We start from the raw sequence: 25,458 nt of genomic DNA on the forward strand, positions 1-25,458 counted from the left end.
AGAGAGCTGAAGGTGGGCCCCATGTGCAGGGCTGCGGAGGGAGCCACCAGCCCATGGTGGTATTGGGACAAGGGCCAGAGCCTCGGGGGCCCTGTGGTCTGCGGTGGGAGGACGCACTGATTTGGGGAACTGCCCTGACCTGGGGGTGGCCGAGGAGAGGTGGCCCTGCCCTGCGCCCCTGGCCTGAGCCGCCCCAACAGCTCACAGCTGGGGAAGGAGGGCTCATTACCGCTTGTGCAGCCCCTGGGCCAGGTCCAGAGGAAGGGAGGCCCGCAGGAAGCCGAGTCAGCACCTGTGGGGGCCACGGAGGGCCGCAGGGGCACCCCCCACCCCCCGGGATAGTGAGTTCCCTTGCTGTGGCCGGGGTCTACCCCCTGGTCTGACTGGGGCCAAGAGGGAAGGGGACAGGGCCCCGTGTGAGGAGGGGAGGGACGCGAGAGTGTCCTGGCACCAGGCTTTGTTTTAAACTTTTTAAAAAATACACTCTTTGGCTTCCTTTTATTTCTTGAGGGGTACATTAACCGCGAACCATACAGGAAAGTGTCCGGCCGGGTCCCCACCCTGGGGGGTGGGCAGAAGCTCCGGCACAGCGGCTTCTCCACTCTCCTGGCCTCCCCTCCGGCCCCATGTCCGCCTGTCCGTCTGAGCCGGCAGACCCCTACTTGGAGAAGGAGGTCATGAAGCTGTTCTCGATGCAGAGCACAATGAAGGCGTTGTGGCAGCTCGCGGCTTTCTGCGCCAGCAGCCGGCCGGCCAGCAGCGAGGACGCCTGGCCCGTGGCTGCCGCAGCCTCCGTCCGCCACGTCTCGCAGTAGCTGTCTGTCAGCCGGCGCCCACTGGGGTCTGAGCCGTGCCACACGCTCTTCTGGGGCCTGCGAGACGCAGCGGTCATCAGCCCCAGACCAGGGCCTGCCGCTCAGGGAAAACGGGGTGTTTTCCGAAGGCCCACCATGGCGGCTGGATGTGGGGCCAGGTGGAGGGCCGGGAGTCGGGGTCCTTGGTCCCTGGGGGCTCCACCTCCCCCTGCCCATCTGCTCTGGGGGGGGCACAGCCTGGGGAGCCTACCAGGCGGGGTGCTGCAGGACATCTCTGCCGTCGAAAGAGAAGATGCGGGCCCCGGGCTTCAGCTGGCCCTCGGAGCCCGAGAATAAGGCCTCCCAGCTGGGGAACAGCACCTCGTCCTGGGGAGGGAAGTGCAGTGGGGCTTATTCCCTCCCCGGAGATGTCCTGCCAGAGGTGGGCCAGCTCGCAGGGCCCCCTTCCCAGTCCCAGATCCGGTCTGGCCCCGAGGAGCACACAATGGCGGTCAGGAGGCGCGTGGGCCACTAAGCCCCCCATTGACGTTTCCTAACCCGAGCTCCGAGGCGGCTGCACGTGAGGGCCTGGCCCTGCGGCCTGAACCCGAAGACGCCCCCTGTGACGCACGGGACCCCTGGCAGGCGGCTGCAGGGGCTGGGGGCCGTGTGGGGGGCCCGCCCGCGCCCCAGAGCAGCCACACCCACCCTGAGGTTAACGATGGGCACGCTTGTGCGGTCAGCCCGGCGCACGACGCTGTAGAGGTCCTGCAGCCGTGAGGACAGGAAGGCGCGGAAGGTGCCGGCCAGCCCCACGGCGCGGGCCTGCTGGAAGCACTGGAAGTCCGCCCCGCGGATGCCTCGCATGCCGCCCGGCTGGGGGCTGTTCAGCGCCACCAGGTGCAGCTGTGGAGGAGAGCTGCGGGATCAGCCGCCAGCCCCCATGGGGCGCCCGGGCCCCCCCAGGGCTGAGTGTGCACCGTGCTGGGGGCCCCGGGGTCCAGAGCAGCCACCCTTGGGCCACCACCCCTGCCCAGCTTCCGGCAAGTCCCTGTTGGCTCTTCCAGAGACAACCGGAGGGCAAGCCCCAGGCCCAGAGAACTGTCCCCGGCAGCCCTGGGAGTCCTTGTGAGCTGAGGGGCCGGGGAGCCCACATGGGGGGGGGTCGCTCACCACCGGGTGGTAGTCCTGGTGGGTGTGGGTGTGGGTGGGCCTGCCAGTGGGGCGAGCCGGCTGGAAGTGCAGGTAGGAGCCGTGCTGTGGGGCTCCAGGGTAGGGCTGGGGGTCCAGCAGACGTGGGGGGTTGGCCAGGATGTCATCTGCCCGCCAGGGCCGTGCCGTGGAGTGGATGAGCTCCCGCCGGGAGTACGGGTTGCCCACGGGGGGCTGCAAGGCGGCCACCTCGTTGTCCTGCAGACGGGGAGGCAGACTGTGGCAGGAGCCCTGCTCTCCTGCATGGATGGGCTGATTGCTGGCTGCCTGTCCGGCACCCCCGGGGTGTGCTCTGCGGCAGGAGAGGGCCGGCCTGGGGGTGGGGAGCTGGAGGGTGCATCCACGGACCCTGGGGTGCCCCAGAGAGTTAGGGCGGGAGCCCTTCCAGCCCCCCCCACTTCACAGTTCCCCAAGCTTGCCGCTCCATAAGCCCTTGCTCCACCCCACCTCAGAGAGGCGACTGGCACCCCATCCAGTTCCCAACAGCACCGAAGGCCTTCTGACGCACCGTGTGCTTTGCCTCTGCCAGGATCCCTGTGCCCTGTCTCTAGGTGCCCGCGGTTAATAATCCATAATAAAGCATACCGCCTGTTATCCGCCATCTCTACCACCTGTCCCCGCCCGGGAGCTCCACGGGGTTAGGGCCTTGCGTGTCCCTGCCTGAAACAGTGCCTGCCATATGGGAGGGCCTGAGACCGTGCTGAGAGAATGAATGAATGAATGAATGTATGGGAGAGCGGACCCGCTGGGCTCCATGAGCCGACAGACCCGCGGAACCTGGGACGCACACCACCTAATGCAGCCTCGGTCCTGGGCCTTTACACTCCGAAGAGCCACAGCGGTGGGAAACCCAAATATTTCGGGCCCTCCCATCCCCCCAACCCCCCAGGGGCCCATCTCTGTGCCTGGCACTCTCGGAGGGTGGTGGGCGAGGCCCGAAGGGAGGCAGCCTCGTGGTCTGCGCACCCCATCCCACACCCCGCGCCCCAGGACCCCGGAGCTGTGGAGAGTAAGACGGCTCCTTACCGTCCCGCGTGGGAGCGGCGTCCGTGCCTCCAGCTGGAAGAAAACACAGGGGTTACCCCGGCGACCCCTGATGCCCGGCACCGGTCCCTCCCCGGTGGAAGCCGGCGTGGCCGCGTCCTGGCGCCCGTGGCACACAACACCTTACGTGCATTTACTTTCCAAAGTGGGAGAAGCATCTGCCTTCGGCTCAGGTCATGGTCCCAGGGTCCTGGGATCGAGCCCCGAGTAGAGTCGGGCTCTCTGCTCAGTGGGGAGTCAGCTTCTCCCTCTGCCCCCCCACCCCTGCTCATGCTCTCTCTCTCTCTCAAATAAATAAAAACTAAAAAAAAAGTGGAGGGTCACTTCTCCGTGAACCCTAAACAGCTCCAAAAATCAGTCCACTCATTTAAGAGTAAAGAAACGTAAGGAGAAGCTCCGTCCATCACTCACCCCCAAGGCGTCCGCCCCTCCGACAGACCGCGGCTTAGGCCCGCCCTGGGTGTCTGGGTGCGGGGCCCCCTCCCTCACATGTGCTCGCCTGAACCCTACCGCACGCAAGCAAGCTGGGGAAGCTCTCTGGCTCCTTCCATGTGCAGGGAACTCACCAGGACCTTCCGGAGCCCGTTGCGGACCCGGACATACAGCTCCTCCCTCTCAGCCACGAAGATGAGCCAGCCCTCCGGCACCTCCGGCACTTTGTCCAGCATGGTCTGGTACGTGGCCCAGATCCTCACCTGCTAGAAGCCCGACCTAGTGGGTCCCCATCACACACAGGGAGCATCTGGGCTCGCGGGAGTGGGGAGGCGGACGCCCTCTGATGAGGGACCGTCCTGCAGGCTTGAGTGGGTGCCTTTCTCCATCACACTGGCCCCTGAGAATGCTCTGTGGCGCCGCGGGGAGGCCACCCGCGGGGAGGGCTGGATGCCAATTCCCCAGGCTCTCTGTGAGCACTGCTGGGGGTCCTTCCTACTGGCCGTCCTCCCTTGTCCTCCCCTGCCCACCTGAGTCCCCCAGCCGCCCCCAGGCTCCCCACTCCTGCTTTGGGAACCACATCTCAAGGCTGCTGTGCATTTGCCCCAGGGGCAAAGCCGGGCCCAGCGCTGGGCTTCTCTGAAAGCCCACCCACAGTCTTCAAGGGGAAGGGTGGCCGGCCAGGTCGGGGCAGAGAGCACCTGACCGGTCAGGCGAAGGGGGCACTCTTACCCCAGAGGAGGTGCCCATGGTTCCAGGGGGCCCAGGGGGCCCAGGTGGGCCTGGGGGGCCGGGAACACTGATGGCTACAGGAGAGAAACCAGAGATGGGGACGCATGTCCTGGCTGGACCAGCGGGAGCCCAGGCCCCCACCCCCCACCCGACTTACTTTGCCTGTAAGGGCCGGGAAAGGAAGGGGGCCCTGGGGGACCAGGGGGTCCAGGGGGCCCAGGAGGTCCCTGACGCCCCTCATGGCCGATGCCAGGGGGTCCCTGAGGTCCAGGTGGGCCAGGCTGGCCCCGAATGCTCTCTCCCTTGGGACCCTAGTGGGGGTCAACAAAATGGGGCAGGAAAGCCTGAGGGGCCAGGCTGCATCAGCCAAGGCCCTGCAGGGAGCAGCTCGGAGCGCCCCCGCCCCCCTCCCCGCCGCCTCCCTCCCCACGCCACAGGGCCTGGGAAACCTGGCCTCCCACACCGTGCACCCTTCACTGGGACGGCGTCCCAGAACGTGGACAGCGGTGCAGCCCCCCGAGAGCCCTCCTTCCCCCTCCGTCCCCAAGGCAGAAGCTGGGGCCTGGGCTCCCTGGAATCTTTTAGGGCAGATGGTCTCCCTGAGGAAAGAACAGCACCAGCAGGAGAGCGGGCGTGAAGGTGGGTGTGGGCTCCTCGTGCCTTGTGCTCCCCCAGCCGGCTGGAGGCGCCCCCAGGCCACATGCCCCCCACCCCGAGAATGGGGGCGAGAACTGGAGGGGAGAGCTTGCAGGCACAGCCCGGGGGCTTGTGGGTGTCCACGGCCGGGCTGCACCTGCCCCGGCCCCAACCCGGGACCCTGGGGCCATGAGCTCTGGTGCAGGCCTGGGGAGCCCAGACTTACCTGAATCCCAGGGTAGCCTGGCGGGCCGGGGGGGCCGGGCACACTTGAGCCGAAGAATCCGCCACCCCCGGGCTCACCCCGTTCACCCTTCTGCCCGGTGTCCCCTCGGTCACCCTTCTCCCCCTGTGGATGGAAACACTGGTCTGAGGCAGCCCGGCTCCTGTCACTGGCGTGGGGGGGTGGGCTGAACCCCCAGGAGCCCTGGGTGGGCAGGGTGAGGCAGCGGAAGCTTCTGGAGCCCAAGTCTGGCAGGCCCGGTGGGACAGGGCTCAGCTCCCCACTTTCCTATATTGCCCGGGCCCTGGAGAAACCGAGGCAGGGTGGGGCAGGTGTCGGGGACGTGGGTGTCACCCACCTTCATTTCAGTCCCCAGCTGGAGGAGGTCGAATGGGAACTGCCCTGCAGGAGAGAAGCAGCAGGGGGGGGGGCCTCAGTGAGCCCCTTGGCAGCACCCTGCCCCCACCTTCGTCTTCCTTCCTCGATTTCTAGAATTTCTTTGTTTCTGGGTAGATTCCTGGTGGCTCGTCCCAGGTTCCCAGAACCCCCGCCCGCCTCCAGGAGCCACAGGTCTGATCCCCTTCCTTCTTTAAATGGCACCTTTTTAGAATTTCTTTTTGTTTATGACAGGTTGTTGATTTTTGTAAACTGCCCTCCCGCCGTCAGTAAATTGACTCATTTTAATGGTTTATCTGTATGTCCTTTTGGGTGGTTGATGTTCAAACTCGTGCTGTCTGTAAAAATGGCAGTTTTATTACTTCTTTCCAAAAATACATGGCAGTATTTCCCTCCCGCACCTCCCGCCGGGCTGGGGCTCCTGTGGCGGCTGGGGCCAGGGGGTCAGAGGGTCAGACGCCCCCGCCCCGCGGGCCCCCAGCGAGGGCGGCCCCCAGCAAGGCGGCCCGCGGGGCTCCTTCCGCTCTCAGTCCGGCAGGGGGCGCGCCAGGATCACCGGTCTCTTCAAAGCGCCATCGGCTCATTCACTTCCCATCGGTACCATTTCTTCTCTTTTCAAGGTAAGTTCGCTATTTGTTTTGGGACTTCTTGAGCTGGGCGCTTGGAAATGTGTGCCGAGTGAGGCTGGGACCTCCGGAGCAGCTAACACACCGGCGCTGGGTGAACCCCGGGGCCTGGGGCTGGGGGAGGCCCTGCCTGGTGGGAGCCCCGCGCTGGGGTCCTGCTGCGCCGGGGCCGCGGCGGCCGCGGACGCAGCGCGGGGAGCCCCTCACCACCTTCCGCCCAAGTGTTTTCTGCTCCCGCCTGGCTTCTCCGGACGTGGGGCTGCTCTGTGTTCGCTTTCCAGGCACGGCTCTGATGCTGACGTCCTGCTCGCTTTCTGCCTCACGTGGGCCCGCGTGGGGCAGACCGGGCGCCGGAGGTCCAGGCGGTCACCCAGCGGTCACCTGCCGTCAGCTCCCCCATCTCCCGGCTGAGCTGTTCCTTCGTGCGCTGGTCCCATCACTTGCTGAGAGCCGGCCACACCCCCCACGATGACTGCTCTTTTCCTTCAGTCCTGCCCATTACTGCTCTTTACCTCGTGAAGCCGTGCTGTAGGTGCACGGAAATCTGGAATTGCTGCATTTTCCTGGTGGGCTTACCCCTTTATCGTTATAAACAGGTTTTTAGAATTTCTGGCAATGTTTTCTGCCTTAATATAGAATTGTGTGACCTCTCTCACACGCACACACACACACAATGCATTTGTACACACATGCACACAGGCGCACTCACAGATGCACACAGGCACACGCAGGTGCACGCGCACACACACAGGCGCACACATGCACACAGGCACACGCAGGTGCACATGCACACACAGGCGCACTCAGATGCACACAGGCACACGCAGGTGCACGCGCACACACACAGGCGCACAGATGCACACAGGCACATGCAGGTGCACGCGCACAGGCGCACAGATGCACACAGGCACACGCAGGTGCACGTGCACACACACAGGCACACAGATGCACACGCACACGCAGGTGCACGCGCACGCACAGGCACACAGGCACACGCAGGTGCACGCGCACACAGGCGCACTCACAGATGCACGCAGGTGCACGCACACAGGCGCACAGATGCACACAGGCGCACGCAGGTGCACGCGCGCACACGCAGGTGCACGCGCGCACACGCAGGCGCACAGATGCACACAGGCACACGCAGGTGCATGCGCACGCACAAGCACACAGATGCACACAGGCACACGCAGGTGCACGCACACAGGCGCACTCACAGATGCACACAGGCGCACGCAGGTGCACGCACACACAGGCGCACTCACAGATGCACAGAGGCACACACAGGTGCACGCGCACACACACAGGCGCACAGATGCACACAGGCACATGCAGGTGCACGCACACAGGCGCACTCAGATGCACACAGGCACACGCAGGTGCACGCGCACACAGGCGCACTCACAGATGCACACAGGCGCACGCAGGTGCACGCGTACACACACAGGTGCACAGGTGCACACAGGCACACGCAGGTGCACGCGCACACACACAGGCACACAGATGCACACAGGCACACGCAGGTGCACGCGCACACAGGCGCACTCACATGCACAGAGGCACACGCAGGTGCATGCGCACACACACAGGCGCACAGATGCACACAGGCGCACGCAGGTGCACGCACACACAGGCGCACTCACAGATGCACACAGGCACATGCAGGTGCACGCATACAGGCGCACAGATGCACACAGGCACACGCAGGTGCACGTGCACACACAGGCATACATGCACACAGGCACACGCAGGTGCATGCACACGCACAGGCACACAGATGCACACAGGCACACGCAGGTGCACGCGCACACAGGCGCACTCACAGATGCACACAGGCGCACGCAGGTGCACGCGCACACAGGCGCACAGATGCACACAGGCGCACGCAGGTGCACTCGCACGCACACAGGCGCACTCACAGATGCACACAGGCACACGCAGGTGCACGTGCACACACACAGGCACACATGCACACAGGCACACGCAGGTGCATGCGCACGCACAGGCACACAGATGCACACAGGCACACGCAGGTGCACGCGCACACAGGCGCACTCACAGATGCACACAGGCGCACGCAGGTGCACGCACACACAGGCGCACAGATGCACACAGGCACACGCAGGTGCACGCACACACAGGCATACAGATGCACACAGGCGCACGCAGGTGCATGCGCACGCACAGGCACACAGATGCACACAGGCGCACGCAGGTGCACGCGCACACAGGCGCAGATGCACACAGGCACACGCAGGTGCACGCACACAGGCGCACTCACAGATGCACACAGGCGCACGCAGGTGCACGCGCACACACAGGCACAGATGCACACAGGCACACGCAGGTGCACGCACACAGGCGCACTCACAGATGCACACAGGCGCACGCAGGTGCACGCGCACACAGGTGCACAGATGCACACAGGCACACGCAGGTGCACGTGCACACACACAGGCACACAGATGCACACAGGCACACGCAGGTGCACGCGCACACACACAGGCGCACTCACAGATGCACACAGGCACACGCAGGTGCACGCGCACACGCAGGCGCACTCAGATGCACACAGGCACACGCAGGTGCACACACACACGCACAGGCCTGGTTTGCCTTCCCCAGCTCCCTTCCCAGTAGAGTGCCTTCCCCCCTCCTTCCACGTTCAGCGTGCGTATCCTCACGTTTGCAGAGTGTCTCTTGTAAGCAGCATGTGGTTTTGTCTTCATCTGACAGTGTTCATCTTGTGACTGGAGTATGCAGCGTACTCACGTCTGATGCACTGACTGACAAATCTCACGTCAAACCAACTCTTCTCCTGCCCACTTTAAACATGTGCCGTCTGCTCTGTGTTCCATCTCTCTCCGTTCTGCCTTTTCCAGGGTGCAGGGGTCCCCGTGGCCTTCTTCCTGCGTGTTAGCTTCAGTTGCGCATTCCTGTTCTGTCCTTGGCTCATCCCTGCGCTGCACGGTGCATCGTGACGTGAAGCCGGACGCAAATGAGGGCTACCCGCTTCAGAGCAGCCCCAGGACGCGTACCAGCAGCATCACCTCCTTCTCCCGAAGGGCCCCCACCGTCCCGTCAGGGCTGGTCCTCGGACATCCCAAAGCACATCTCCATGGACGCAGACTTGCAGGTTAGCAGCCCCTGTCTTTCCCCATCCCGAAGCCTCTTTTCTGGTGTCTCTCTTCCCGGTAGAGGAGTCCGGTCTTGATCAGTTGTGCGAAGGGCTCCTTGAGCCTCTCCGCAGTCTTGGAAAACCCTTGGCCGTGACTCCTTCAGATGCTCTCCTGCTGGTGTCCCCGCCCCAGCCCTGGCCCGCCTGCTCCGTGCGGACCTCCCCTCGCTCTCTTCCCCGTCTCATCTACCTAGACTCACGCAGACTCTTCGGGTCCAGCTCTCCGTTCCAGAACGGAACTGATTCTTTCCACGGCTCCCAGCTCCCTGCGGACGCCCTCACCTCCCCCTTACTGGAGCACTTTGTCACTTGTCTCCGCCTTAGCTGGGTCTCCTGTGGGCCTGGCTTGCCCGCCATGTGCTCTCCGTCTTGTGTTCTGGTCTGTTCTGGCCGTTTTGTTCACCTGCTCAGCCTCATTAAGTCCTAGGCGCTCCAAGAGCTCAAGCAGCCCTTAGAGGAGACCCGGGGTTTCATCTCTGACCCGCCCTCGCTCTGGGCTGTAGCCCCCTCCAGGGAGGTCCTGGTCAGCCACCCTTTAGTTGGCACTGCCTGGGGCTGGGGGCCCCAGCTCTCCGGGCTTTGACCTGCTAGCTCCCCGACATTCAGACTGTTGTTTTCCTATATTTCGTTCAGCAGTGGAAGAATTCGGCAGGGGATTCTCACCATCCAAGGGCACTTCTGAGGGCTAGGAGTTCACCACCGCCCCCCCCCCCCCCCAGGGCAAGCTGGCTGATGAGGGCTCCTGCACAGCCCGTGGGAAGGGAGGGGTCGTCCCGAGACCCCCAGCACACTGGGCCCAGCCCTACCCCTCAGCCCTGCTGCCCGGGACACCTGTCCTTGAAGCCCTGGGCCTGAGGCTTGCGGGGCCACCCAGGTGTCTCAAGCCCCTACCCAGCGCCACAGGTCCTGTCCGGGCCCCACGAGCCTGGGAGGGGCTTCCTTCCTTCAGGAGGGCAGCCAGGTCACCACAGACGCAACAGTGTTGAGGACCCCCCCAGCCCAGGGCCACCCAGAGCGCCCTCACCTGGTGGTCCTGGAGGGCCCACATCTCCTTTGTCACCCTTGGGTCCAGAAGGCCCCTGGAGCCCTGGAGGGACAGAGACGCCAGCGCCCGTCATGGCGTGTGAACAAAGCCCTCCCTCCCGGCCCACCCGGACCCTGCTGACCGCCGCGTGCACTGCACCCGGATGGGGGAGGGGCATCACACAGATTCGGGGACCCTCAGGGCACTGAGCAGAAGCGCTCGGGAAGCTGCCCCAGGGACCGCGTCACTCCCAAAGGTGCACGAGCTGCCAGAGGGGGGGCGGGGCTGGGGAGCCAGATCTAAATTGTGGGCGGCCCGTGCGGGCCGCACAGTGTCCGCTGCTGAGTACCAGCTGCCTGGAAGGCCACACTGGGAGGACCCACGAGGCCTGGCAAGGGGGCTGTGATCGATCTGGATCAGTGCGCACGGGGCGCCAAGAGTTCCTGATGCCCGGGAGCAGAGGGTTCAGGGGAGCTCCAGCATCCCTCCCCGAGGCCCCAGGCATCCTCACCTGGTAATCCTGGGGGTCCAGGGCGGCCAGACTCCATAAAGGCCTGCAAAGAAGCTGGCCAGTGAGGGAGACGCTCTGCGAGTGGAGCCCGGACCCATGCAGGCCTCCCGGAGCCCAGAGGCCCAGCCCCTCCGTGAGGCCACACGGATACCCCCCCAGGGGTGCAGAGAAGGGAAGGGAGAAGAAACAGGGCTTTGGGGTCAGGAGCCCTGCTCACGATGGGATCTGCCCCTTCTGCGTCACTTCATGTGGCTGAACCTCGTAAGACAGGGGTGTGTGTCCCTCCAGGACGCCAGGGCTAAAGCCTCAGACTCCCAGATCCAGCCCTCACTGCCCCAGGGAGGAGCCCGCTTTGTAACAGAATACCTGCCAGGTGGGCCTACCAGGCAGGTGGGCGTGGGTCCCAACCAGCCAACCCCCTGCCAGAAATTGCCTCCCTGGGGGTCAGCCTCTTCCTGGGGGTCAGCCGCCCCTAGAGGTCAGCCCCTCCCTGGGGGTCAGCCCCTCTTTGGGGGTCGAGCCCCCCCACCCCCGGGCGTGGGTGCTGGGTAGGGCCTGTGAGGAGGAGGGTGGGAAGGGAACTTGGCAAGTGGGAGGACTTACGTTGCTGTCATAGATGAGAGTCCCAGGAGGGCCTGGGGGCCCCGGAGGCCCTGGGGGACCGGGTGGACCCTGCATGGGGAGGACAGCAAGCTCTGTCAGTCACGTTCAAGTCAGGCCATGGACGTGACCAGGGCAGCAGATATGGGCAGGAGCATTTCTAAAAGTCTCAGTAGAATCAGAAAACTGAACTCATGGAAAGCATAGAATCCGGAAGCATCCCGTTTACTCTGTGGTCGTGGGGTCCCTGAGCACAGAGCTGCCCCTTTCAGGATGTCCCTTGGGAGACGTGGACAGGGTGACAGGACTGGACGTGGCCCTGGACACTGGGGCGAAGCCTGTGTGTCTCCAGGTTAAAGGGACAGCCCCAGGAGGCTGACGCCAGCCCGCTGGGCTTGTGCGTGGACTTTCCTTTACTTATTCACAGAAAAGGAGCAGAGCGCCGACCCGGGCAGCGTGAGAAGGGCTTCTTCTGGAAGTGACCTACGTCCTGGACCACGTGCGTCAGGAGGGAGACCAGGGAGAGGTGGTGCACCATCCCCACCTGCCCTGCGGTCGCCCCCGCGCCGTTCCCCCACTGAGGCCAGGGAATGGGACGCAGCACGGAGCCGGCCGCTCAGGCCCCGAAAGGAGCCGCCAGAGGCGGAGCCCTGTCCCGGGAGACGCCGTGAGCCACGCGGGCGCCAGCAGGATGTCATGTCCACCAGGGCAAAAAGAATCCAAGAGCCCATCCTCCTTCTCCATGACCCTGACCTAGCGATCTCTCGCTACTTCAGAACTCCACGGGACGTGGCCTCTACTTCTTGGTTCTTCACGAGGCGGCAGCCACGTTTAGGCCACGGGAGGAAGGAGGCCACGGTGATGGCAAAACCAGAAATGTGGGGATTGCCTGAGCCACTGGCCTCAGGCCCCCCATGCCCCGCCGTGCCCCCACTCGCGGCTCCGGGAGGGGCATCCACCCGGCGGCCGGGCCTCCAGAAGCAAAGTCACCGAGTGCGGCAGGTAGTTGGCACGGTGCCCGGCCACGGGGTTGCCAGCAGGTCCTGCGTCCGCACGGCACCCTCTCGGAGACACGATGAAAAATGCCCGAGCTAGCAAAGTAAACCCCTGCCCGCAAGCCGGCAGAGGTGCTGAGGGTCACGCCATGGTGCTGAGGGAAGGGACGCCACCATGGGCAGGGAGGGCACGTCTGGAAGCGGCCATGCCCTTCCGAGAGGGCCACGCGGGGTCTCGGTCCCGGCGGCGGCTTGGGCTGGTGTGTGCACGGGTGTGGGGTCCTCGTGTCAGCGTGGTCACAATGCAGGGATCCCCCCTGCGCCCCTGGGTGTCCCAGCCTTGCCATCCGCCCCTTGGGGGCTACTCACTCTCATGCCAAAGCCAATGCTGCTGTGTCCCGGCTCCCCTTTCTCCCCCTTCAATCCGTTCATCCCGGGGCGACCCTGGGGCAGAGCACAGGGGCGGGGTCCGCTGCCGTGGCTCACTCCTGGCCTCCCCCGCTCTCGGTCCCCACCCAGGGTCTCCCGGGTACCAGCCCCTGCAGCCCAGCCGCCCATGAGCTGGGCGTTCCTGGGCTTCGTCCTGGATACAGCTGTCCTCACACAGGGACGGTCCCCAGCGGCGGGGCAACCGGAGGGACGGGGGCCACTCCCCTCCCCCATGCTGCCCCGCATGGCACGAGATCCCGGGTCCTTACCGGCCGCCCAGGGAAGCCAATCTCTCCCTTGTGCCCCGGCCGTCCGTAGGGGCCCTGCAGAGAGGAGAAGGGACCTTTCAGGTGAGCAGAGACCGGCCCCCGCGGGGCCTCCGGCCCGCGACCTGTCCCCACGTTTGAAAGGTGCAGCGGGGATGTACTCAGGCCACCCGCACCCACTCAGCGGCCCGGCTGTGACAGCACCTCAGCGGCCTTGCGTGTTCTTTGAGACTGCACACGCGTGTTCGCTGTGCGGGGGAGGTGTGGGCCTACTCACCGGGGGTCCTCGGAAGCCAGGCTCTCCCTGAACAGAAAACCAGATGCACGGTCAGATGGCTGCAGGCCACCCCCCAGGCAGCGCCCTCGGGGCTCTGACACCAGGGAGGGGAGGACACGGCGCAGGGAGCACACTCTGGATTGGGGTCTTTGTCCCAGGGGTGCATGGATGAGGCCCACCATGGGGACCCCCCGCCGACCTCAGGACTGGCAGAGTTCTCTGGGCCTGGACATCCGAGGTCCCACGGCCCACCCCCAAACAACCCCGGGAGCTTTTGGGGCCCCGGCAGGAAAGCCCCCCCACAGCCACTGAATCTGGATCCAGGTCTTCCCCAGACCCTCCCAGAGCCTGTGTGGGGGTGGGGACCTGGGGCACAGTCCCCTCAACCCACTCCTGAGCCTCCTGAGGGAGGAGAGCTGGGACCCCACCCCAGTGGCAGCCCTCAGAGCCTGAGGGGCAGCCTTGTCCTCCGGCGGGGCAGCTCCTGCAAGCAAGGCCTGGGCTGGACACCCCCCCCCGCCGAGAGCCCCCAGCCCATCTGCAGGGGAGAACCAGGGGCCGGCCGGTGGTGGCTGGGCTGGGCAGGCAGGGCTCTGCAGGACCTCGAGGTTCTTTCCCGTGTGGCTGTGACCGAGGGACAGACAGGAAAAGGCCAGGGGCCCAGGCTACAGAAGCTTCTGGAACCTGCTTAGGAGCGGCTCTCACAGTTGGGCACGAACTGGCCCCTCTTGGGACCCTCCACAGCCCCTGGAAATGCCCCTCCCCGGCCTGGACGAAGGCGAGCCATCCCAGGCCCCTGACTCACCTTGGCCCCTTTCTGGGCGGGGGCCAGCAAGCTGCCATCGGGGCTGAAGACCGGGCCCGGCTCACCCTTCTCGCCCTGGAACAGCGTGGGGGGCAGGCGTGAGGCCAGCTCTGGGGAGGGAGGTCCTTGACCCCCACACCCCAGAGCGTGGTGAGTGGGGGCCTCCCCTCCCCGGGCTCTGAGGTGGGGGTGTCTCCACGGGGCCTCCACGGGCCACGGGGGGGTCAGAATCGGTCACATCTCCTGGCCACGTGTCCACACCCCCAGGGTCACGGATGGGGTGGTCCCTGGGCAGATGATGCCCGAGCCGCTCACCTTGGGTCCTGGGAGGCCCCTCTGGCCTTTGAGGCCCAGATCTCCCTTTGGCCCGGCTGGTCCCTGTGGGGAGACAGGAAGGAATGAGGGTCACACGAGGGACCCTGGCCCACCACGGCTGCCTCCTGGTCCTAACCCGTGTCAGGTGGAGGAGGGCTCACGACCCTTTGTCCCAAGACCCCCACCCCAAGCCTCCGCCCTGGTCCCAGAGGGGCTTCTGCTCAGGACCCGGGAGGTTCCTCGGCTTTGCGGGCCCCCTCCGGCGCTGGGCTTGCCAGGGGCTCCCGGCTGGTGCAGGGCGGGCTGAGCGGCCACTTACAGGAAAGCCCGCGAACCCCGGCCGGCCCTGCGGGAGAGAGGGGCGGGTCAGTGCAGGGTGGGCGCGTGGACGCGGGCTGCGGGTCTCACCGGGGACGACTTGCACGTACCTCGGGTCCCGGCACGCCTCCCAGCACTCTCTGTGGGCACACCGGAGAGACACGGGACCGCGGAAGGAAGGAAGAGACAGCACGTTTACAACGAAAATCCAGCTTCTCTTACAGGATCCACAAATCCGCACAGAAACTAACTGTGCAAGAGAAACTGCCTCGGTAGTCCTCCAGGCTTTGGCCTCAAGGTCCCTCAGATGAGGGGGGAAGCCAGCTGCCGGGAGCCTGCCCTGCACTGGAGAACCTTCCGGAGACCCTGGGGCCCAGGGCCAGTCCCCCACCTCCCTGCTGGGCCTGGGGGCTGGAGCGGAGGCACCAGCATCGGCAGGAGCGGGGGGACCCCGGCAGGGCGGCTCTGCAAGGCCTGGCGGGAGGGGACTCGTTCCATCTGGATTTTCTGCCACAGAACTTCCGTTTCTCTCTGGACACCCAACCCGTATTTTTCTTCTCTTTTAAATAATGTAAAAGTCTCACCAGAATGAGACAGTCACTGGTTCTGAACAGAACTTTGGGGGTCACCCTGGGTGGAGAGAGCCAGCGGCCCCGATGGCCTCCCAGCCCCCCGCGGGGTCAGGGCCGGGCCCGCACCCACTGTAGCCAGTGCTGGGGGAGACGGCGGGCAGAGCACCGGCCCGGCCATGCAGTGTCCTTACATCCTGCTCCGACATGTAGACGACAGGCCCCGGGGGTCCGGGGGGTCCGGGGAGGCCAGGCTGCCCCACTCCGTCCCTCCCTGGGTCGCCCTGGAAGAGAAAGCCAGTGTCTGGCACTCAGATTGCTTGTGGGGGCCTCTGGATTGTCAGGGCAGCTCTGGGAGGGACCCCCAACCCACCCAGGCCTTGGAGGGGTTCGTGGAGCCTACAGAGTGTGAGGAGGCGCCCGGGGCTGAGGACGGCAGCCCTGAGAGCCCCCCATCCCAGCAGGGCAGGTTCCAAGCCAGCACCCCAGACTTGGGGGTCTTTGCCCCAAGCCTCCGAGGCCACGCAGGTGGCAGGGGCAAGGGCACCCCCGAGGCCTGGCCATGCACCTGCCCTGCTTGGGGACCCTGAGCCCCAACTTACTTTCTCTCCCTGGGTCCCTTTTTCTCCTTTGGGTCCCTGAAGAGATGGAAAGGAAATGGGTCACCTTAAACAGAACCTGACCCCCTTCCCCAGAGAACCCAGGCCACCAGCACAGGCTCCAAGTGAAGATGTAGAGAGCGCTTCCTTCCTGGGGGGGGGCAGGCAGGCTGCATCCCCAGCCCATGGCCTGTGGAGCCGGGGTCTGAGCCCCTCAGGGTACAGAGAACTGGTCAGGAACCCCGGAGACCACACTGAGGCTCCAGCTTTATCAGAGCAGCTCCTGCAGGGTGGTCCCCCCCCACTGCAGTCCTGGGGAGCCACTCACCTGGGCTCCGGCCGAGCCCTCTCTGCCAGGGAGGCCGGGGAACCCGGGAGGTCCGTCGGCCCCGACTTCTCCCTGTACCCAACACAGGGAGAGACGAGTGTCAGCCCACCGCCCAGGAAACCCGGGTGTCCGGGGGGCTGAGCAGGCCGGGGCTTCTGTGGGTCACCAGCTCACACCCCTGAGGGTGATTCAGCCCAGTCGGCCTCCAGCCTCCTTCCTAGGAGCCCCGAGGGGCAGAGAAGGGGAGGGGGCCATGGTTGGACAGATTCCTGTGGTTCCCAAGATTCACACCTTGGAGCCGGGAGGAAGGGGTCTGGGGTGAGGGGGTGTCCTGGGGGTGTTGGGGGGTAGGCGTCCTGGGGTATCCTGGATGGGGGTGTCCTGGGGGTTGCCCTGGGGGTGGGTTTTCTTGGGACAATCTTGGACTCTAAGGAATGAAGGCTGAGGCCAGGCAGCACAAGAACCAAAGGGAGAAGGACCCTGGGTCTGGCCTTGGAGGTCACTCCATGCACACCTCACCCCTCGTCTGTGGCTCCAGGGGGACGGGGCGATGGGGCCGATGGGGTCCCTCTCTGCTCCCGAATGGGGCTGGGAAAGATCCCTGATTTCCTGAACCCGAGAAAAGGCTCTTTCTTACCTTGGTGCCCGGTGGTCCGGTTATTCCAGGATCCCCCTAGAGTGGGAGAAGGGGCCCCATGAGTGCGGAGTATGGGCAGCCCACCCCCACGGCGGCGTCCACCCTGCTCCTCCTCCAGGAGGAAGGAAGGGAGGGCTAACGATGTGGGTGGCCTCTCAGGGCCCCCTCCCTGCTCAGCCCAGAGCGGAGGGTCCCGGGGGCCGCGGGGGCTCTGCAGGCACAGTGGAGCCTAGACTGTTCTGGAAGCTGCACTTTCCGTTTGCCCAAGGAGCCCCTCCACCAGATGACTCCATTCTTGAGAAAGCGAGCCAGTGTGCCTTTCTAAAACCCAACCTTCTGAGACATCCCAAAGTTTTACAAATCAAAGCAAAACCTTCTAAGACAACATTCATCAAAGGAACTTTCTAAAACATCCTCCGGTGGAGCCCGTAAGCCCTCGAACCCATGTGTGTGGGGGACATGGCGTGCCCGGGGGCCCTCCTGGGGGCCCCTCCCCCCCGGCCACCCATGGGGAGGGGTGGGGGCTGGTGTCCTCCAGGGGGAGGGTTGGGGAGCGGAGAGCAAAGCAGGGAGGTGGGAGGAGCCCCCTGGGCGCCCCCCCCCCACTGCCCCAGAGCCTGAGAGGTGGGGTGGGGGCAGGTTCCTCCGTCTCCCCAGGTGGGCAAGCACCCTTCAGATGCACGAAGGCAGGGACGGCGCAGCTTTAGAAGGATGCGCCCCCAACACAGAAGCTGGGGATGGGACGAACGCCCCCCCAACATGGAAGCTGGGGATGGGACGAACGCCCCCCAACATAGAAACTGGGGATGGGACGAACGCCCCCCAACATAGAAACTGGGGATGGGACAAATGCCCCCCACCCCCAGCACAGAAGCTGGGGTTGGGACGAACGCCCCCCCCAAAGACGGAAGCTGGGGATGGGACGAATGCCCCCCTGAAGATGGAAGCTGGGGATGGGACGAATGCCCCCCACCCCCAACACGGAAGCTGGGGATGGGACGAACGCCCCCCCCGAAGACGGAAACTGGGGATGGGATGAATGCCCCCCCTGAAGATGGAAACTGGGGATGGGACGAATGCCCCCCACCCCCAACACGGAAGCTGGGGATGGGACGAACGCCCCCCCCGAAGATGGAAACTGGGGATGGGACGAATGCCCCCCACCCCCAACACGGAAGCTCGGGATGGGTGGTGCGTGATCGTTGATTCCCATTAGGGTTTTCTGTAGTTCACACATCGCCCGCGGTGGACTCAGGCTACTCTTCTAGCGGGGAGGGAGGGGGGCGCTCACTGACCTTGACCCCGGGCGGGCCGGGCGGTCCCTGTGGGGCAGAGAAGGAACAGAGCTTGAGCCCCTGCAGGGAGGGTCTTCCTCCCACAGGCGTCAGCAGCCCCGGGCGATCGCGGGAGCGGTGGTGCGACCCCGGCACCTGCTGGACCCCTCAGGCAGCACACGGGCCGTCGGCCGGGGCAGGCGTGCCCGGTGCCCTCCGCGGGGGTCGGCAGCCACTTGATGTGACGGAAGGGTGAGTGCATTCGAGCAGACGGCCGGCCGCTCGGTCCTGCTCTGGGCACCGCCTCTGCAACCCTCCTGGGCCCCCGAGGGTCCCCGTCTCCTCCACAGCCATAAGACAGCCCTGCCGACCCCTCCTGGGCACTTGAGTCTAGGACCCTACAGAGGGACGGGACCCGTGCCCCCGGCACCTCGCTGCCGCCTCCCACCGGGTCCCTCTGCCCTCAGGCCACACAAGAGTGACCTGTCCCTCTGGGCTCACACCCCACTGGATGCCCAGGCAGCTGACTGCAACCACCAAAGCCTAGGATTTTTAATACGTAAAAGGAAAGACACTGAATTGAACAGCAAATAGCTTATCAGGGGCTTCGTTCCCGCCCAAGAGAAGATTCTCATTAACGTGGCCGGCGGCTCACCCTCGCCAGGTGCAGCATCTGCGCCCACGGTGGACGCTGGCTGAAGGGCATCCCGGCCGGCCGGTGGCCGCGACAGACGCACTGCCCACCCCCAGGACGCACCCCCCGCCTGTCCTAAGTCCTGGGCACTCCAGGGCGTCGCTGGTCCGCCCAACCCAACCCCGACCGGCACAGATGTTAACAGCAGAACGAGGTGGGATTTCTCAGGAATGTGCCCATTTTCATTGAAAAAATTCTACTCAGGTCAGAAGTTTATTATGTCCCCCAGTTGGAGCCCTGCAGAGACTGGAGGACTGCCACTTTCCAGAAAGACCCATCTTTAGGGCTCACTGCCCCGTCCGCTCCCTGCACTGCCCGCCGCACTTCCCGCATGCAGAGTCCGCCCGTCCTGAAGGCCCCGAGGGCGGACAGTGCCCAGGGGTCAGCGGCCTTGCTGGTCCCCACGGGGGGCTGGTCCCAGGGACGCCCCCTCCCCGAGAGCGGAGCGAGCCCCGCGAGGGCAGTACCTGCGACCCACGGGCTCCTTGAGCCGTCGACCAGAAGGGTCCCCCGGAGCCTTCCATGTCATCCTGCGGAGAGCACAGGAGGGGCACCTGGGCCGGTGTCACGGGAAGACACCCCTCCTCGAGCCGGCCACTGGTGCAGACTCGGCCCTGGCTGAACGGGGCGGGCTCCGGGGGCCGAGGTCACCCGCAAGCAGGCGTCCTTGGCCCGAGGATAAGAAGCAGGGACCCTGCTGGGCCCGGGCAGCCCTCCTGAGTGTAGGTAATTTACTTGTGGGCTGAGCACCTGCTGGGGGCCTGGCTGGCTGACGGTGTTTGGTTTCTGCTTTTGTCCCGAGGAGCAGCCTTCCCCCAGCACGCACTGGACAGGGGCCCTGAGCAATGACCGCTTGAGAAAACGGACGGCTGCTCCTTCCCACCACCCACGGGCCCACCGCGTGGTACCATCCGGGCACTGACACGGACGGGAGTTAGGGCCATAAACACCCTGCGTTCGGTGAGCTCATGGCTCAGACGGGGGCTCAGACGGGGGCTGGGACGGGGCTGGACGGGGGCTGGGACGGGGGCTGGGATGGGGCTGGACAGGGGTTGGGACGGGGGCTGGGATGGGGCTGGGACGGGGCTGGGACGGGGCTGGGACGGGGGCTGGGATGGGGCTGGGACGGGGCTGGGACGGGGGGGTGGGGTGGGATGGGGGCTGGGACGGGGGCTGGGACGGGGCTGGGACGGGGGGGGGTGGGATGGAGGCTGGGATGGAAGGGGGGCAGGACGGGGGCTGGATGGGGGCTGGACAGGGGCTGGGACGGGGGCAGGGAGGGGGCTGGACAGGGGCTGGGCGGGGGCTGGGATGTGGGTGGGACAGGGTAGGGACGGGGCTAGACGGGGGCTGGGACGGGGGGGCTGGGCGGGGGCTGGGATGGCGGGGGTGCTGGATGGGGGCTGGGACGGGGGGTGGGATGGAGGGGGGCTGGACGGGGGCTGGATGGGGGCTGGACAGGGGCTGGGACGGGGGCAGGGAGGGGGCTGGACAGGGGCTGGGATGGGGGGGCTGGACGGGGGCTTGGACGGGGGGCTGGGATGTGGGTGGGACAGGGCAGGGACGGGGCTGGACGGGGGCTGGGATGGGGGCAGGGACGGGGGGGCTGGGTGGGGGCTGGGTGGGGGCTGGGATGGCGGGGGGGGCTGGATGGGGGCTGGGACGAGGGCTGGGATGGGGGCTGGGACGGGGGCTAGGACAGGGCTGGACGGGGCTGGGACCGGGGGCTCGACGGGGCTGGGACGCCGGCTCCACCACAGGGCTGGGAGACCGCCAGTCGGTGTGGGGTGCCTGGGGGACGGCAGCAATTTGTACTCACAAACCCCGCGGCAAGTCCTGGTCCTGGTGGCCCGGGGGGTCCGGGGGGCCCTGGTGGTCCGGCTGGTCCGGGGGCTCCTGCCAAGCCGTTCTCCCCAGGAGCGCCAACAGGCCCAGGGTCACCCTTGCTTCCCTGCACAGGTGGGGAGAGAGGATGTCCCCGCTTGTGGCTAAGCCCTGAGAAGCCACCGCATCCCCTGTGCGCCCACTTTCCTTGTAGGCTTTTTGACAAATCTGAAAAGCCGACAAGAAATGAGGTTCCGCGTAGCAAACCCAACAGCACCTGTTCTTCCTCTGACTTTAAGAGATGACTGTATCCACTTTACAAACGGAACCACGAGGGGTGGGTGTATAGGACAGAGACCCCTGGCTCCCTACCAGAAGCCGCTGTTCTCCGCGTCCCCCGCCAACCTGGGCGTGGCCGTACTGCCACGGTTTCTCCCACGTCACGTGAGTGGAAGCAATGCGCGCCACTCTGTGACCCACGGGCGGTAGAGCGCAAGACGGAAGGAGCTGAGGGCCCCGAATAACGGCAAGGAAAGGGAGTCGCTGACCTGAATATCTGCCCAGGACGCTGGCTGAGCAAGAAATAAACTACTTTGCTGAGTCAGAAAAATAAAAATAAAAATAAAAATGAAACAACAGAGGGAGACCCCCAGAGCACGGGCCTGAGACGTTCCCTCCAGGTCTGGTGCAAGGTGTGCACAGAGCGCTCGGCTCCTGGCAGAGGAGAGTGGGGACACGCTGTGGCGGGCGAGCGAGGGGAGGGCACCCTGCGCAGCGAGGGGGGAGGCAGATGGGGGCTCACAGCGCTTCTGGGGGTGGTGGAGAGCAGGAGGGCCTGAGGGTCCCAAGGCCAGGTGCCGGCCGGCGAGTGAGCAGGCCAGGGGCATGGGGATCCGAGACAGGGAGACCCTCCTGCACAGGGCTGGGCTCAGCGCAGGGTCGGTCCCGAGGCCGGATCCACCGCCGCCTGGCCCAGCCCCACCCGACACCACCTCCCCTTATCTGCCAACGCAGGGACCACGGTTTTCTCCTGGCTGTGAGGGACACGGGCTCCGCTGGCCCACAGCCAGGGCAGAAGAGTGACCTGCCCTGTCACGCACGCAGCACGCCCCCCGGAAGGCCCCTGCAGCGGGCTGGGGTCCCCTCACCGCTTCCCACAGGCCTCAGAGGCAGCCCCCCGAGGGCTGGGGCCCCGGGCCCTCCGGGAGCTGCCCCTGCGGCTGGTGCTCACCCACGTACGGTCTCGTTTAACAAATATTCAGCAGTTTTGACATCTTACCACCCCCTTGACCTGAGGGCTAATTTTAGGGGAATCTTAAATTTTACTTTCTTGGTTTTAATCTTAGTGCCTTTTGGCCACATCAAAAAAGCTCAGCTAATAATGTTCGATCTTTGTAAAGCTTCTATGTAAGTGTTAGTGCTCTGGAATCTCCACCTGGGCCGCTCTTTTATATTTATTTTTTCCAGTTTCCCACTCAGTTGACAGCCAGGTTGTCTTGTCCGTACCTGAGGTCCTGGGGCGCCCACTTCACCCTGCACGAAAGGGACAGCGGTCACTCAAAGCAAACGACGTGCAGCCAGCGAAGGGAAAGCAAACAGTTTCACTCATTTTATCCCGACCCACGAGGCCACTGTTTGTCCCTGGTGCTGATCTCGTCCTGTCGCGGGAGCCGGATGCCTGCGTGCCGCTCCCGGGGGACGCGCGTCTAGAGCCCTGGGGGTCTCCTCGCGGCCCAGCACACCTGTGGGCTATTGCCGGCCCCACTCCGTTCCAGGCGGGAACCGAGGCTCGGGGGTGGGACCGACCGGCTGCCGACGCCCCCAGCGGGAGAGCCCCTCTAGCCCAGCTGTCCCCACGGGGAGGGCCCTGGGCACAGTGGGTTCCCGGCCCACATGCCCCTGTTCAGCGCCACGCAGCCCGGAAGGATCGCACAGGACGGCCCACATCCCCGTCCTAGAAACCACAGACCCCAGCTGTAACCAGAATTAAAACTTGAGACGAAACTTCCAAATCAAGTGTCAGTATTACACAAGATCCCTGAGTGCGCTCGTCACCGTGAAGAAACACCGGTCACGGAGTCCTGAATTTTTGTGTAGTTCTCAGCCAACCCCAGACACTGTTGGCCCCCTGGTCAGACCCTGGTGGCTTTGGCGGAGGGTGGCCGCACCCTGGAGTAAGGCCACCTGCCTCCGTGTGGCCGCCTTGGTGGCTTTTCCCGTGTGCGGAGGTCACCTGGCCGCGCCCCCCGCCTGCACGTGGCACTGCAGCTGGCCCCCCAGACTTACGGGGCTGCCTTTCTGGCCCATCTTCCCTGGTCCTCCGTCTTTTCCTGGAGGACCCGGCGGACCCTGGGGGAGAAAAAAGCAGAGTGTGGACCAGATGGAATGCAGTCGCTGAGAAAGATTTATGGGTTAGCGGACGATTATCTGGGCGTGTGCAGTTCCTGAGAATCCAGGCCGCCGGAATGTTCCCCGGATGGGCCGGAGTCACGGCTCACCAGAGACCCTGCTCACGCTCACAGGGTGCAGACAGCTCTGCTCAGTTTTTATATTTCTTTCCTTTCCTCTACTTTTGTTTGAGTTGATCAAAGAGGGGAGGGTGAGGGGCTGGTCACCCACACAGAGCGGCGTGCCACCCACGGGAAGACGCCACGTGTGCTGAATTGTATGTCCGGAGCTTGCTGCCGAGCAAACACCACATTATGCGCACCTGGTTCACGTGGCCCAACTGCAATAGCTGGGAGCAGGGAGCCGCAGCGTTCTGAGCCCCCTCCCTATGAGGATTCGGGGAGTACGGGGTGGGGCTTGGTGTTTGCCCCCCAGTCCAGGCCGAGCCTGATGGGGACAAGGGCAGGAGGGGCAGGAGGTGGGCCTTACCGGGGTGCCAGGAAGCCCAGGGGGCCCGTCCCGCCCAGGCACACCAGGAAGGCCTGCGGGTCCTGGGACGTCTGAGCTGTTCATCCCAAAGCGGCCTGGCTCTCCAGGCAGGCCTGGGACGCCTGGGGGTCCCGGGGGGCCGGGGAAGCCTCTGGGGCCCTGGACATGGAGAAACACAGGGTGATAATGGCACGCAGCACCTGCCGAGGCTCGGCCCCCACCCCCACAGGATCCACTTGGGCACCAGTGCCGCCCCCACCACAAGCACATGGAGCCAGCAGGACCCAGGGACACTCACTCGGAGGCTCTCCAGGTCACCGCCGAACCCGGACCCTTCCATGTCAATGAAGGTCTGAGGGAAAGAGCCCACAGATGTGTCACTGGGAGCTCAGGCCCACCCACCCAGCCCCCGCCCCGCGCCTGAGGTCAGCCCTGCAGCCCGGAAGGCAGGAGCCGACTCGTGGGCCCAGAAACCCTCTTGGCAAGTCGGGTGAGTCTGAAGAAGGAGGCGCTGGGAGCCAAGTCGGGAAGGGGGTCCCTTGTCCTGGGGCATTGGGTGGGCCCCGTGCTGGAAGAGGCCGCAGGCTCGACTCACCAGCTTGTCATGTCTGAAGGAGGGTCCTGGTGGCCCTGGAGGCCCTTGGGGTCCTGGGGGTCCTCTTGGTCCAACCCCAGGGTCCCCCTGGGGATATAAGACACAGTTACATCAGGGCGTGTGGCCCCCGATGCAGCCAGGGCTGGAGAATGTAACGCACACAGCCCGCGGCCCAGACAGCTCAGAGGCTCACCTTCTCGCCCTTGGGGCCCGCATCTCCCGGGGTCCCGGGGAAGCCCTGCGGCCCAGGGTCGCCCTGGAGGACAAAGACCAGCAGCTCGGTCAGGGAGGACGCACCTTTGTGCCGTCGCCACCCACACCTCCAAAGACACGCGGCCAGGACAGACAGCCGGGCCCCGGAAGAAGCCGCCGGAGAAGCGTCCACATAACGGCATTTTTCTATCAACAGTTCGACTTGTATTTTCTCAGCAAAGGTTAAGCTGCATTTTCCAAAATGGGTTCATTTTGAAATCTCTGTGCTGAGTTGAGTTGACGGAGTGTCACAAGGTAAAAAGCCTGAGGGTCTCGCACAAATATGACAGATAAACCTGGCTCTGGAAGAAAAGCCAACTTACCGGTCTCCCATCTTCACCGGGATCCCCCTGGAACGTGCGAGAGAACCGTCAGCGACAGAGAGCTACGCCCATTTTCCCCACCCCGATCTGAACACGGGCCCGGAGCCCTGCTCTCCAAGCCCCAGGGAGGAGCCGGGGGTGGAGACGGAGATCCTCCCTCCCAGCGCGCGGGCTGGCCCTGCCGGCAGCCTCCCTGACCGCTGACCACCCTCCGCCTCCCGGAGCGGGGAGGATGCAGCCTCGTGGTCAGGGCCGTCCCGAGGTCTCCATCCTGGGAACTGCTGCTCTACCACAATCCCACCTGCCCCCTCCTGCCCAAGCCCCTCATCCCGGCCCGGCCCCGGGAAGGTGGACTCACCGGCTCACCGTCCCTTCCGGGGGCACCATCCTTCCCCGGAGGCCCTGGGGGGCCAGGGGGGCCCTGCGGCCCGGGTATAGGCCGTGCATCAGGACTCTGCACTGCAGGACCCTGGGGACAAAGAGGTGAGGGCACAGGCTGGGGGGCCCGCGGCCGCACCCTCCCGAGTCCCAGGGGACATGCACAGGACACACAGCGGGTCCTGGCGCCAACAGGGCCAGGCACAGGCTCCTCGTGCTGCTCGGGGCTGCTGTGCCCCCCGGGTGCGGGCCCAGGAGGAGCCCAGAGGAAGGGGTGCAGCCCCAGGAGCTGTAC

The 25,458-nt window shown here is 65.2% G+C and overlaps 1 protein-coding gene and 2 long non-coding RNA genes across 7 annotated transcripts in view; 2 read left to right on the forward strand and 1 right to left on the reverse strand.

Moving 5' to 3' along the window:
* Positions 1-456: 456 nt before the first annotated feature.
* COL18A1 (collagen type XVIII alpha 1 chain) overlaps positions 457-25,458 on the reverse strand; it is a 93,636-nt gene continuing 68,634 nt past the window's right edge. For 3 of the 5 annotated variants that reach the window (XM_036066761.2, XM_036066757.2, XM_036066760.2), the window contains 35 exons: positions 25,144-25,254; positions 24,786-24,812; positions 24,404-24,466; positions 24,211-24,297; positions 23,914-23,967; positions 23,616-23,774; positions 23,025-23,087; positions 22,245-22,271; positions 20,734-20,865; positions 19,382-19,444; positions 18,242-18,268; positions 16,947-16,982; positions 16,310-16,381; positions 15,985-16,020; positions 15,577-15,666; positions 14,924-14,953; positions 14,815-14,841; positions 14,496-14,558; positions 14,181-14,255; positions 13,376-13,402; positions 13,102-13,155; positions 12,773-12,847; positions 11,412-11,480; positions 10,809-10,851; positions 10,298-10,360; positions 5,432-5,475; positions 5,077-5,199; positions 4,372-4,525; positions 4,215-4,288; positions 3,617-3,748; positions 3,033-3,065; positions 1,968-2,204; positions 1,503-1,700; positions 1,066-1,181; positions 457-872 (listed from right to left, as the gene is read on the reverse strand). In XM_036066761.2, the coding sequence (XP_035922654.2) occupies positions 659-872; positions 1,066-1,181; positions 1,503-1,700; positions 1,968-2,204; positions 3,033-3,065; positions 3,617-3,748; positions 4,215-4,288; positions 4,372-4,525; positions 5,077-5,199; positions 5,432-5,475; positions 10,298-10,360; positions 10,809-10,851; positions 11,412-11,480; positions 12,773-12,847; positions 13,102-13,155; positions 13,376-13,402; positions 14,181-14,255; positions 14,496-14,558; positions 14,815-14,841; positions 14,924-14,953; positions 15,577-15,666; positions 15,985-16,020; positions 16,310-16,381; positions 16,947-16,982; positions 18,242-18,268; positions 19,382-19,444; positions 20,734-20,865; positions 22,245-22,271; positions 23,025-23,087; positions 23,616-23,774; positions 23,914-23,967; positions 24,211-24,297; positions 24,404-24,466; positions 24,786-24,812; positions 25,144-25,254 (2,898 nt within the window). In that variant the 3' untranslated portion in view covers positions 457-658. The remainder of the gene's footprint in view (positions 873-1,065; positions 1,182-1,502; positions 1,701-1,967; positions 2,205-3,032; positions 3,066-3,616; positions 3,749-4,214; positions 4,289-4,371; positions 4,526-5,076; positions 5,200-5,431; positions 5,476-10,297; positions 10,361-10,808; positions 10,852-11,411; positions 11,481-12,772; positions 12,848-13,101; positions 13,156-13,375; positions 13,403-14,180; positions 14,256-14,495; positions 14,559-14,814; positions 14,842-14,923; positions 14,954-15,576; positions 15,667-15,984; positions 16,021-16,309; positions 16,382-16,946; positions 16,983-18,241; positions 18,269-19,381; positions 19,445-20,733; positions 20,866-22,244; positions 22,272-23,024; positions 23,088-23,615; positions 23,775-23,913; positions 23,968-24,210; positions 24,298-24,403; positions 24,467-24,785; positions 24,813-25,143; positions 25,255-25,458) is intronic. The other 2 variants (XM_036066758.2, XM_036066763.2) reach the window with 1 other exon arrangement.
* On the forward strand, positions 5,196-12,191 carry LOC118519356 (uncharacterized). Its single transcript, XR_013445121.1, has 2 exons — positions 5,196-9,231; positions 11,836-12,191. It is a non-coding gene; the product is annotated as an uncharacterized LOC118519356 (long non-coding RNA).
* Positions 17,496-22,750, forward strand: LOC144380867 (uncharacterized). Its single transcript, XR_013445144.1, has 2 exons — positions 17,496-19,874; positions 20,953-22,750. It is a non-coding gene; the product is annotated as an uncharacterized LOC144380867 (long non-coding RNA).

This window comes from Halichoerus grypus, chromosome 1 (assembly GCF_964656455.1).
Source record: "Halichoerus grypus chromosome 1, mHalGry1.hap1.1, whole genome shotgun sequence".
NCBI lineage: Eukaryota > Metazoa > Chordata > Mammalia > Carnivora > Phocidae > Halichoerus > Halichoerus grypus.